Here is a 13,852-nt window from a genome sequence, read left to right as displayed (position 1 = left end):
ATAAATAAAAAAGACCTTGCACCACGAGCAAAGCGTACAAGGTTAAATGCAAAACCAGAAATGCCAATTATCAGACCAAAGTATGAACAGGTGAATACAATATGGGTAAACATTACTCGCACCTAGAAGTTCAAGATGCCTCAATCTGTGGAAATATTTTGCAGAAGATTCGAATTGACAAGAGAACTACTAGTAGCATACCTGTTTACGACACTCATCATCGCCCCCAGATGAACGAGTCTTGAAGCCCAGAGTACCCCAAGAAACACAATTCTGAATAATTATCATTCTAATACAGCGCTGGTGCCTGACACTACCAAGAAGAGAGTGATTTTCACATAATAAGAAAATGGTGCTGCGATGCTTTTCCTTGAATGAAAAAAAGTTTCAGTTATACTCGAATATGATACAGCACTCACAAAAAGTATATTATAACCTGACCTCTTAACAGAATAGGAGAAAGCGGGGAGACCAACATCACTAGCAAAGTAGCAACCAGTAAATTCTACCAAGAGCCTAGTTCCTAACCAAAAAATAAAATGAGTTATCCAAAATTCAGTAAGTTATCTTCGGTCATTTGTTCTCCTCGATCCTGAGTGGTATCTTCCAGAATCATTAGCGCTTCTATTTTTTGAATCCGTGTGCTTATCTTCCTTCGGATCTGGTTCAAACTTTTGCTTTCTCAACATCTCCTCGGCATATCGACGCCACAAAGTTTCCCTCTCTTTTCGAGGCATCTTGTTATACCTAGGATCAGGCTTTATAAGTCGTTTAGCTGTTGACCATGAATCAAGGACTGTTTTCCCATCATCTGTCTTCTGGGCTGCTGTTTCAGCAGTTATAACTTCAGCTAACAAAGCTTTGAAATCATTTGTACATCGCTGGGATAACATAAAAGAAAAAAAGATAAATAAATGTGTCAAAAAGTGAGTCGCAATCACAACATAGATCCACAAGTCAAATCCATTTGATCATATATACATTGAGTACTTTCATTTGAGAATTATTACCTCATGCAGCATCTTCATGTGCTCCCGGAAGAGCTTCTCTGTATCAGATGGATCTAAATCAGGATGTGTTGCACGTCTTTGTGGATCCTTATCCAACTTTGGTTTCGACTCAGTCCAAGATGCCTAACAGTTAAGCCAAATGGTCAGCACTATAGAAGGAACAAAACAAACTCAAACCCCATGCAACAATGTCCATGAAAAGTTTGGTCAAAATCTGAAGTAAATTTTTACTATCAGAATCTCAAAGACTTCGTCTAATTAGTCAAAGTATAGCAGCATTGTGGACTTCAGTATTCTGGGGCAAACATAAAAAGAAATAACCAGGAATGACATCCATTTTTAATTTAAATTGTAAGAGTATATTTACTAACTGATGAAGAAATTGCATGGTCTATGATGCTTTCAGTGTTTAGCCAGCACCGCATCATACACAGGGATCAAAGGTATCATTTAAACTATTAGTTAGGTGTGACATTAGACCCATGCAGTCAACTAATTCAGCAAAACCTTAGATGGAAAACATATGCAACAAATTTTTAAATTATCTTGGAATTGGTATGGATGATTTTTTGACATTGATATGTCTAGTACCACCGAGAATTTGATCAACAGTTATCAAAAACCAACCTGAGGGTCCTTGAGTGTTTCCACAAGCAAAGCTTGAAAAGATGCAACTGCTTCTTTCCTCCGAACTTTCACACGCACCCTTTCCATTTCTTGTTCTTCTCGTTCCTTCCGTTTTCGCAACTCTCGCTCCCTCTCCTTCAGCTTGTCCTGAACTGAGCTGGAAAGGAGCTGGACACATTTACACCACTCATATCAATATAAATTTCCACATATTATTATAAATTATCTGGAAGAAAAATGAATATTTCAATATTTGTTCCAAATGCCCCACTAAAAAATCCAAGCCACTGTACCACAACTAGAAGAGATCAGAATACAAGTTCTATGGAACATATAAAATTATATGATGCATCTAAGCTTGTCTAATCAAACACAAACATTTTGATCTGACTTCCTTTCTTCTTTTTCGTCTTCTTCCTCTTTTTTTTTTTTTTTTTTGAAAATAGAGTTGAAGAGCATGTTATTGGAAGAGTAGAAAATCATCCATACAATAAGAAGAACAACGAATTCAAATATGTGTGAAATCAAACACTTCCATGCACAAGGATACAAATTTCAAACAGCACGCATCTAGTCACCTTTAATATATCACCTTGTTTATCACCTACATCCTCATTATTTTCTGCCAATTTACCCTCTTTTACATAACAACAAACAGCAACTAGTGGCTTAATTGATGAAGTTCATAATCAATTTTGCAGTATTTGACAACAATACATAACTTGAATGTTTTTGGTGACCTGAGATATAAATATGTGGTAATCCATATACCACACACACAGAGACCAGCACATGAATGCTTAATTTCTTGCTTTAGAAATCAAATTATGTTTGCCTCTTTACAATTGCTGTCAATAGATCAATATAAACTGGACGAGTCATTGTCTTTTTAGGGTACCATTTAAACAATGAGCCAGATTCATAGATTTAAGGCTACTTAGTCAAAAGCCCCCTGAACTTTAGGTCAAATCCAACTTAAACCCTGACCTTTCAACTTTCTGATTTTGACCTCTTGTACTATCAGGTCAAAACAATGTAGGGCCTCACTAGGTTTCTGTTCATTCAGCCCGTTAGAAAGCCTGTGAGGGGCACATGCAGACCTATTAAAACTGAACATGTGCAAACTGATTTAAGGAAAAAAATCATACCTTATTGATTCAATAATAAGAAAATAAATTCTTTTTTTGTTTGTAATTATAAAATATTCAGAAAACAAAACGTATTTTTTATATATAAAAAAACTAAAAAGATAACATGTTTTAACTCTCCCTCTCATCACCGTCTCCTTCTCTTCTAATGTCACTCTTATCTCATCTATCGCCACCATGCCAAATACCATAACCTTCACCCCCAACTAGACTCATCTGATCCAAAAACCAATGCACAAAGAAACGCTCCTTCCTCCTTGGAGCTGCTTCAATTGTGGCGTCAATCCTCTTCCTTGTCGTTGTTGAAGCTGACTCCTAATTAGTCGGCGTTGATGCTTTCCCTCACCAAAATTTGTTCAGTTACAGAGCTGATGAAAAGGAAATCCGGGGTTTGAATGGGGATTCAAGAGGGTTTTGCATATGGGATGGGATCAATGATGAGTTTGGGTTTTTTCAAGATCAGAGAACAAAAAACCTGTGGTTTGATCATTCGAGGGTAATTATTTAGTGCCAGGAATTTGATATTTGTTCCTTTTGATAAATAAAAAATAAAATTGTTAAAATGGATATCTGGTATTCTAGATAGGTTTTCAAAGAAGTTTGTTTTAGGACAGGACAGTTGAGTTTTTTTTTTTCTTTAAATTTGTTTACACCTGTCAAGTTGTAGCAGGTTATGAGGTTGTTTTTTTGGAAAGTTATGAAAGGGAAAGGAGATCACACGTCCCTCACGTGCATGTAACAGAGAATATTGAACGGAAGCCTAATGGAGGCATTGAATTGCTTTAACCTATAGTTTGGGGGACCAAAAAAAAAGTCAAAAGGTCAAGGGTTAAGTTGGGTTTGACCAAAAGTTCCGGGGGGCCTTTTGACCAATTAACCTGGATTTAAACTTTTCCTATGTTCCAAAAGCAGAACACAGTCAAACGACAATTGCAATAATTACTGAGACTATAGTCAAGCATGAGAGAGTAAGCAGTTTCCAAGATGTGCACACCCAACAGTCTATACCTGCTCCTCTGTTTTGCCTCTTGCATCTCGCTCTGCTTCCTCTGCAGCTTTTAATTCATACAGATACTCATTGAAGAAAACCTCTCTATCCTCATGCTTTACAGATTTGTATCTGGGGTCATTCCTTAGACTATCCTTGACCTACAATTAGCACAAATTAACATCAGTACAAGGTTATTTATCAAAATCTATATGATAGCACAGACATCTGCGTTAATTTAATTTGTAAAAACCCAGAATCATCCCCAACGAATCACTATCTCAGCTTTGTGGTCCAAATGCAAAAATTACCAATATTTCCCACTAATCATTGCTTATGCTGGTTTACTTTCTTCCAATATGAAAAAGTTAAAGCCTCCTTTTACCCAAAACAACTTTTCAGTTCATCATGTCCAAATAAGATTTTTCCCGATTCCTTAGTATTGAATAAGTTAATTTCCATGTCATTCTCTGCAGGAAAGTCCTCTACATCCTACATATCAGTCCATCCAACTATAGTTATACATAATGGCATTCAAGATCCTGCAAACTAGACAAAAATCTAACAACACCCTAGACACATCTTGTTGAAACCCGTCATCACATTAAACCTCACTCCAATATAACATACCCTGGACCAACGTGAACTAACAGTTATGTCTCCTTTATCTCGAAGCATAGACTTGAAACTGGCAGCAGCATAAGCACGTTCAGCTTGAGCCTTTTCCTGTGCTGCCTTCTTCAAAAGATGAATCCTTTCAAAAAAAAATTCTTCAATCAGTGTCATACAAAGAATGTCGAAAACTGAAGGACATTTGCCATGTAATTACAAAGAGCTTTAAGGAATGAAGGGGACCCGAAGTTACTCTAAAACTCTGGTCACTAGCCTACCATCCACACACACACATGCTGGTATAAAGGAGGTATGAAAAAAAATCACTGTCTGCTAGAAAACCAAACACATAAATCTGTAAGGATAGGAGTAAAACAGATTATGCAGAAAACAGCTCTGCAGAGTATCTTGCACCATATATTGCAGAGATACTGACATAGGACATGAATCTGAACAATAAGACACATAGCACTCCTTCAACAAAAAGCTGAAATATAAATACATGTACGCGCGCGCACCCAACTGTACATTCAAAATTCAAATCAATTTTTTCCAGTCACAAGAATAAGGGATCTAAGTCGTAGGGTTAAGAGCACTAGTGCAGTGTACCATCAATATCTATCAAGCATACACATTAATGGTCGATCGTTGCCTGGGTGTTCTACAGCACCCCAGGTTGTAAAGCAAGTAATGGACATTCCAAAAGTCACATGATGCAGCATTGGTAGAGCAGGGCCAAATGAGAACATAAAAAAAAAGGTCATAACAATCTCCAAGCTGGATCTTCTTTCTCTAGTCGCATAAAAAACAGCTGAAAAAGAAGTATTTTGTGAACTGTGTATCAACTACCATGGCCAACTATTCTGCGTAGTATTATATATATATATATATATATATATATATATATATATATATATATATATATATATATATTTTGGACAATTAAAAAACTAAACTAAAAAGCACAAAGAAATTAAAAGTCATAGAGTAAACAATAACTATTATAAGAACAGCAAAATCGAGCGCAAATATACACATATACGTATGGTAAAAGAATGAAGATAATGAAGGAAAGAGATTGTCAACTAAACCAAATAAATTTCAATCTAGAGATCAAAATTGACTTTGAAATTCAATTTACAAATTGATGGCACATTCACATTCACACTCAGTGCAACCATCAGCCATACCAAGCATGGGGCAAAAACCATAGGAATGGATTCTATGAATTAGGGTCCAACTAGACTTCACTGATGGACATCCCCTAAGTGGTTCAAATATGACACAAAACACTTAAAGGTGCCTGATAGACTGTAGTTGTCAACTGCAAAAAGATCACATCCAAGTTGCTGAAAAAAATATCATGACATTTTCTCATATAATACCTTTCATTTAATAAATGCTCTCGATCTTTGCGGTCCAAGGCTTCGAACCTTGGATCATTGCCCCATTTCTTTCTGAAAGTTTGATAATCAGTGTTGTGATCAATGTCCTGAAAATCAAAATCTTACTGATAAATAATTTGCAATCTCCATAGTTTCAAAGCTGGAGAGAGTTTGAAAAAATCACAGGAAAAAAAGGCAATTAAATTGAAGGCGATCCAGGAAACCTCTGATGCTTCCTCCAGCAACTGCTTGAATCCCTCCACTGCAGCCTTCTGAGCTGCTCGCTTTTCCTTGCGTTTCTCCTCAGCACGTGTTTTAACATAGTGTTCAAACAAAGATCTTCTTGCAGAATGGCTTGGAATAGCCTGCAAGAGATCAGAGCTTTCAAAATAAGAAACACAGCAACAAATTAACTTCTGCATATACCATAACCAGAGATGTGATTCAGAGAAGAGATGCATGCGCAATAAAAAACGCAGAAGCTACATCAAGCAGAGTGTTCATCAACTACAACCCCTTTGGTGTATGCAATCTGCATGCATGCAGCATGGAAAGGGAACTACTTTCTAAAATAAACAGTTAAAACACATCAGCATGGGAACAGATTATCTTAGGCACAATTGCCCCTCTCCTCCAGCTACTAGTCATAACTACAAAGGACAAATATGGAAGAAAAGAAGAGCATACAACCTGTTAAATGTTCAAGATAACTTCAAGGTCCTTAATCTTTATAAAAACATTGATCCCATCTTAGTACACAGTGCCAGAAGTTGCATCAGCATACTCATAAAATACCAGGAAAATGAAACAAATAAGAAGATCTTGGTGATGCCATTTTTCTATGATTAAGCTTTATCTACATGGAGGAGCACTGAGCAGGAATGCAATTGAGTAATGAGATGGATTAAGCTCAACTAAACAACAAGAATCCTGCACAAAACAATCATTTAGAAAAAAGAAACTCTGGAGAGGGAGACAGAACAGGCCCAAAGATCTCTGTTTTCACTAGGGAGTGATACAGTGTTTGACACAAAAACAATGAGAAGGCAAATGATAACAGGCTACTAGCCTGGGGGGAGAGTATGCAGCTTTCAAGGGGGCCAGGAGCAAAGATACTTAACAAGAAGATATTGAAGTAAGGGATACACTTGCAAACGAGGGTTGCTATGGTAAGTATATGCCTTCAGCTAAGAACAACCAAGTTATTGTGCAACAAAATAGTGTATAGAATAGTCGCAGATCACTAGATTTTAGAGATGAACTCCAAAAGACAAGTGGAAATGGGAGCTCCATTTGGCAGGTTATTACTTATTATTCCCTAAGAGAAGCATTGATGAAGCTCCTCAACCACCCATGTATAGCCTTCAACTCTAGCCACCAAACCAAAACTTCTAGCTATCCTGCAAGTCATTATTTTTTTTGTTTTTGTTATATTCATGTATGTCATATTGATAGTTCCTCCCCAGCTCCTAGATCCCACTACCAGCTTGGAGGGGATAAGTGGCTTGCTTGGCATATGTAACAAGAGTCTTAAACCATCTTCCACCATAGGTAAACGAGGTAGAAAAAAAAAAGACCCAGAGAATTGGCCCCCTTAAGCCGCTATCTTGACAAGGTGTGTTGATGATTTGTTTTTCCAGTCAAGAGCATCATAAGGGATTTAACAAGTGTTGGTCATTACCAAGTTATTGCGACAAAAGAAAGCACAACAAAACACAAACAAGTTCACCCCATCACAAGTTAGCAAATACATTAATGCAACAAACCTGTTTCAACGAGTTCCAGTTGCAGGAAAGGGGCTTAATTCCTGAACAAAGTAATTCATAATTCTTTAGACTCAACAAACCTTAAAACGCGGATCAAACACTAACTTCGGCAGCTCCTTCTCCCATTTTGAGAATGGTGCCACTCCACGTTCCTTAAGCATCTCCTGTAAATTTCACGGGAAACGAGTGAACACAAAAATAGTGTTTCGAGAGGGAAAATAAAAATGTCCGAGGAAGAAAAACTGCAATTATTAGTGAAATTTTATTTCAAAGCCACCCCGCACTTCCAAACAAAAAAAGAGAGCGAGAGAATTGTATATTTTCCAATGAAATAAAAGTAACAAATTGTATACCTTAAACTGGATAATGCATTCCTCCTTTGATGGCCCGTCATCTTCATCCTCAGAGTCCGTAGAGGAATCAGATATATTACCATCCCCATTAGCATCCTTCAGTTTATCTTTGCTAATCTCACTTGGCAAGCCCTTAGCTGCAGCTTCAACTACTCTTGAGCCATTTGATTCTGATGCTGCTGCTCCTGATGAAACTGAAACAGCAGCAGAAATGGCTGGAGCTCCGAATTCTTGCAGCTTTTTTTTTATCAAATCCAGAGCAGATGAGGTTCCCGGCACACTTAAAACTCTAAGAGCCGTGGCATCACGACCACCAGTATTAGCAGCAGGGGCACTCAAACTAATTGGAGCAGATCCTTTTTCAGTCAAAGCATTAACTTGTGACACTGACATCGCATTTCCTTTTGATACTTCAGCTTCCTGGTTCTTTCTCAATTCTGTCACCTCACTAGGAATCTGCCAGCTGCTTAACTGATGGTGAAAAAAAGGGTAAAAACAGAGAATATAAACAAAATCCAGGAAGTTTATGAATTCAAATTGCATTCAACTATTTATTTTAACCATTTTTATTGCTTACATATGAAAGGTAGTGTTACAAATGGTATCAAAGTCGAGTTGAATCAACCTCAAGTTGCCTTGGGGATATAAAGGTGTTATTTGGGATCTGGCCCATTTCACAGGACCATGTAAAGATGGGATATGCAAGTCCCCTCCGGTATCTAAAACATCAGGCAGCTCTTTTGCTGCTGCTAATTTTCTCTCTATTTTTCCTTTCTCCTAGATAAACAAAAATTAACAGGATTTTTGAAAGCCTGTGATGCTTTGTGGCACTTTTTAGCCTTCTGTTTGGTCCTTTTATCCTGCTAAATGAATTATCCCCATTTCTAAAGCTAGTATATAAACTATCACTCTATCATTCAGTGCTAAGTTTTTATTAGCCGTCAGACTCATGTTGTTTGTGTGGAATTTTCTGATGGTGATACATAAAGCAAATCATTGGTGATTGAGTCCTTATTTTAATTTTAATGCTTGATGACAATGTCACTCTAATTTGTTCTCCCTCTCTCAGCCCTCATGTTATCATCTGAGTGTAAAAGGAATTATTTTTCCTTTATGACAGATCCATGATAGAATTAAAGACTAAGCTTCCCATACTTGGTGACATTTCTACCAGCCTCATCACCCTCCCTGCATCACCTTCATGCCATATCAATTCAATGAAATTATAGGAAGATTCAAACTCCCATTCATATAAAAACCTAGCAACAGCAAAGTTCCTGTTAAAGCATACTTGTAATCAACCTCCAATAAGGGAATCCACTGAAGTTATCTCATTGAAGCTCATAATGAAAAGGGAGGTAAAGATTTTTTTGCAAAACATCAATCAAGGTCAGGAATACAAACCGCCTCCACAAGTTAGATCTTAAGACCCAGAAGATCAAGCTTTAAGAAACTTTACTCCCTCCAACCCCCAACCCATAAGTGGTATTTATATTCTTCCCTGATTCCCCAACAAAAACATTCTTTCAAAATCCTAAATCCTACTGGTAATAACAAGGAATATTTGTAGGTGATGATCTAGTAGGTCCATTGCACCTGTAACATATTTGATAAATGTATTCTACTGCTTGATTTTCTCAATCAAGAGAATATTGCATGATCATGCTAAATTTTACAAATATTACATCAGTTCAATTTCATAAATAACCTCCTACAGGATACAATAACATCATTTAGATTTCATATAGTTTCATAGATATACAAACATGTAACAAAAGCCACCACAAACAAATGTTATTCCCATATACCATGCCTATCATTAGGAACTAGCTTTCACGCAATATTAGCTTAGAAAAATTGAATGAAACAGCTCCATTGACATGGATAGACAAATGGCATATTCTTGTTTACTACCATACCTTAGTTTTGTTGTTGTAGTAATATTTTTTGCTATCATTTGTTGTGATCAACACCCAATCTGTGCCGGCCAAATTCTCCCTAAAGACAAGAAAACATGAAAATTCAGTAATTAGCTTGAAAAGGAGAAAAAAACTCAAAAGATGACAAATATACTGGAAGTGATAGATATATGGCACTACAACCCATTACCAAAATCTACGGATAGGAAGGAGAACAGACTATCCCTCAAGTAAGCAGTTTAAGATTTTGCCAAATGACAAGTCTGTCAAATAAGAACTTAGATGCACCTGCACTTCTGTTTTATTTATTTATTATTATTATTTTCAAGAGTAAAAGTGCACAAATTCTATAAATGAATACAACAATACTCAATGCTGTAAATGAATACAACAATTCTCAATGCTGAAAAATGCAATTTCTTATTGCTTATGATTATATAAAGTAAGACTTCTACCAAAACAATGGTATCAGAAAAGTGGGTACCAGAAGGAGGATTTAGAGAAAGACCAACTTTCAACAGTTGTATACAAGATTGCTTTCAGACTCAAATCATGCACCCTTTTCGTTGCAGTTCCAAGACATTTACCAATACATCATATAATAGCACCAACTTAAGGTCAGTAATCACCAACAAATTGCCTCAGTCATCAGGCCTAGAAGTAACTTCATGTAACATACATGTATATAAAGAATAAGAAAAAATGATAAATTCCACACGTTTTGTTTCTAGATAACAAATTAGGAGCGATATAGGATAAGCCACTAAAAGCAAGACACTTACATTGAAACTGGAGTTGGTTGCACAGGAACCTTCTCAGGCTGCATCCAGAGTAAAACAAAACAGAAACTTAGTATCGATGAAGAGTGTCATCAATAGTGAGGAGGTTAAAGAAAAGCAACTCATGATAGCAAAAAGAACCAGATGGGGACACTGTTTCAGACTCCAATACAAGATGGTAGCAAACAAACAGACAAGTTGATGGGAAAATGTCAAAAACAAATTCCCAAAACAGGAGAGGGGGGTCAACTTAAGAGCCCTAAAAGACCTACTCTATCATACAATTTTACTTGCTTGCATGTTCAAATTAGCACGCTCACAATGTAACATGAACCCACAAATTTACCTGTTAGCTCATAGGTTATCTTCTTAGAATATTGACACTATCATTTTGTGGCATAAATTATTAGAAAAGCAGCATAAATGATAATAAACTGAAATGGGTTTGATCACCAGCTATATAGTTTCCAAAATCCTTGAAAGCAGAAAAAGATTTCCCCAAACTTGAACGACAGTAAAGGAATTTCCCATATTTAACTGTTATCGTGCATACCTCCTTAAACCCAGGTGGTTTCTCATAAGTTGATACTCCAGTTACAGCATTATAATAGTAAAACACTCCTGTGTCAGTCTTGTGTGCAGTCCACGCATGTGATGGTTCGCTAACAGCTGCATTGTCCCTGATGCCACTGTGATGGAGATGGTTGTGGTTATCTGTGAAGCCCGGAAAAAAAAATGGTGAAAAAAGTTCATTCCACGTAACTTCAGTGAGACAGACAACTCTTACAATGTAAATGCATCAGTAACCTAGCATGAAACCCTGAGCATACCAATTCCAGGAGGAGGTAATTCTGTCTGCATCCCTGGAGCACCAGGTAACTGATGAACTGAAGCAGAAGAAGACATGGGAATAGCATATGAATGTCCAACAGGAACAACCCCAGGGGGTTGAGAATCAGGCAACGAAACAGAAGGATATGGCATGCCATGTCCAGGTGGAGGAAAGGATCCAGGAAAAGCAGCAGGATATGACAAAAATGGTTGCCTAGGCATGCCTCCTATGGGTGGGGGATGCATCCAGAGAGCCTGTGGGGAAGCAGCCATGACAGGTAAAGATGGGTAGGTTGGGTAAGTTTGCTGCTGAACTGCATTTGAAGAGGGCATCGTAGGCATGATGGGTCTCTGAACTCCTAGAGGTAAAGAATCAGCAGCTACAGATGGCTGGGTCATTGGTGCAGATGGTACCAATCCTTGGGGGGCAAGTGTGCCAGGAGTTCTGGGCAATCCAGGGGGCAAGTAAAAAGAAGCAGTAGCTGGTGTCTGTGAAGGTGTCGGGCCCAGGTTAGAAGATAAAGATGTGTAAGAACTTGAAGGAGAATGAAGGGGAAATGAAGCAGACTGGGATGCAATTGGTGCCACTGATGGTGCACTGCCTTGGGCAATTGCAGGTGATTTGTCCTGCATGAGTCAAAGAGAATTAAAAAATTGAATTCTTGGACAGTGAACAACCACCCAACCATTCCCCAGGGTTTCATGCAATGGCAAGACATCACCATAGAATATATAAAACAACACCATGACTACAGAAGCTTTTTTGAAAAAAAATAAAAATAAAAATCCTTCCATGTTCTATTTTCATACGAGTACATGGCCATCATCACTGTCAAGATGAAGTCAAGGACAGTTTTATGCATTACTGGGATCAACTCCAATATATGAATTGTCTTCCACAAACACTACCACCTCTTTGGCTACCAGGAAATGGGTACAAGTAGAAAGTCATCATAAAAAACACATTGTCTGTGCAAAATGCCCATCTCAAACTAAAATCATAACTCTCACCCTCAGAAACTATTGCACCATCAACAACTCGTATGCATGTAAGTGAGAGCTAGGCTGGAAACAAAATTCTAAACAAAATAAAAGATAAAGAATTGAATTAACGACTCACAACACTGGATTGTAACTGTTGATTGCCAGGAAAACCAGGCCCGGTTTGAGGAATTTTATATGAAAAGGAAAGACCAACGGATGAAGCCGGGCCAGGAACAGGTACGGGCTGTCCCGGTGGATTAGAATTCAAAGCCTGCACGCATTGCACAAAATCTAACTATAAAAAAAAATGCTGGCAATTAATTAATAGTAACTAAAACGAGGCTGAAAAGGAATAGATAAATAAATACAGGTACTGACCGCACCGGAAGACATATTAGGAGTCACGTTGTAAGTAAATGTCGGAGCCGGAGATGAATAGCTACTGTGTGCATTATTACCAGCTGAATTCTCCGGTGGAGGGGTAGCTGCTGCAACTCCTGATTCTGTGGCAGTTGGCGGCGGCTTTACTTCTCGTTGCGGCAACCAAGCTGGCGATTCCATTATTTAATCTGCTATTGTAACAAAATGGGTGAGAATTCAAATACGGACTGAACTTAGGGTTTTTTTATCCACTTTAATGAAAGTAAAGGGAAAGATAAAAATAACCTTTGAGGGAGTGACACTGGTAGGGGTAGAAGTAACAAATGCCAAACCCTAATTTTATTTTCCTTTGCATGAGACGAAGGAGGATGCTAGAGAGAGGTGGAGATGAGAGGGGTGGTGAAGTAATAAGAAGGGTTGTCGTATCGTCAAGTGGGAGAGGAAAATCGGGGGTCGTTTTGGTGTTTGTTTTCTGGGGCGTTTTTGAAAGAGGAGCGCGTGCTGGAACCGAATTCGTGTGAATGCGCAGGGTTATTGTATTGTAATAGCCTTTCGGCCGGTGCTTCGTTGTAGATCAGTTAAGAAGATAATAATTGCATTAAAAAATCTAAGTGTTGTTATTTTTGTCTACGATAAAATATTTTAAATGAAGATTAAAAATTTGATAAGTATATGAGATAAAATTAATCAATCATCATGAGTCTTAATAAATAAATAAATAAAAGTTAGTACGACTTCTTTAATCTAGCAGTTCAAAAGCGAATTTGTTAACCTGTTTAAATAGCGATATGGTTAAAAAAAATTCACACAGCTATTATTTTAACATTGTTTAATCTGGTATAAAAAGTGAAATAATAAAATAAGAAATTAAAAAAAAAAACAAGAAAGTGAAATAAAAAGGTAACACATCATGTTAATCCATGTTAATCTATTTTTAGATAATATTGAAATTTTAAATAACCACAGTCAAAATACTATTTTCAAATGAAACTCATGTACACTATAATAAACTAATTCAATAATCAGAATATGTGAAAACAACGATTTTTTTTTTCTACACTAGAATCCG

The 13,852-nt window shown here is 37.3% G+C and overlaps 1 protein-coding gene across 2 annotated transcripts; it reads right to left on the bottom strand.

Moving 5' to 3' along the window:
- Positions 1 to 339: 339 nt before the first annotated feature.
- Positions 340 to 13,319, bottom strand: LOC7481593 (pre-mRNA-processing protein 40C). Of its 2 annotated transcripts, none has more exons than XM_024610509.2 (16): positions 13,069 to 13,319; positions 12,781 to 12,971; positions 12,539 to 12,697; positions 11,418 to 12,045; positions 11,141 to 11,301; positions 10,591 to 10,628; positions 9,809 to 9,887; positions 7,890 to 8,360; positions 7,617 to 7,700; positions 5,995 to 6,135; positions 5,771 to 5,877; positions 4,404 to 4,527; positions 3,794 to 3,934; positions 1,638 to 1,805; positions 1,011 to 1,133; positions 340 to 881 (listed from the first exon to the last, which is right to left on the bottom strand). In XM_024610509.2, the coding sequence occupies exons 2-16, from the start codon at positions 12,961 to 12,963 to the stop codon at positions 564 to 566; spliced, it is 2,925 nt and encodes a 974-aa protein (XP_024466277.1). In that variant the 5' UTR covers positions 12,964 to 12,971; positions 13,069 to 13,319; the 3' UTR covers positions 340 to 563. The 2 variants fall into 2 exon arrangements, with proteins under 2 accessions (XP_024466277.1, XP_024466278.1); XM_024610510.2 differs by having other exon boundaries at positions 12,539 to 12,673.
- Between the last annotated feature and the right edge of the window lie 533 nt (positions 13,320 to 13,852).

The sequence above is a fragment of the Populus trichocarpa genome, chromosome 10 (assembly GCF_000002775.5).
Source record: "Populus trichocarpa isolate Nisqually-1 chromosome 10, P.trichocarpa_v4.1, whole genome shotgun sequence".
Lineage (NCBI taxonomy): Eukaryota > Viridiplantae > Streptophyta > Magnoliopsida > Malpighiales > Salicaceae > Populus > Populus trichocarpa.
The sequence above is the reverse complement of the archived record's forward strand: the minus strand, read 5'-3'. Positions and strand labels throughout refer to the sequence as shown.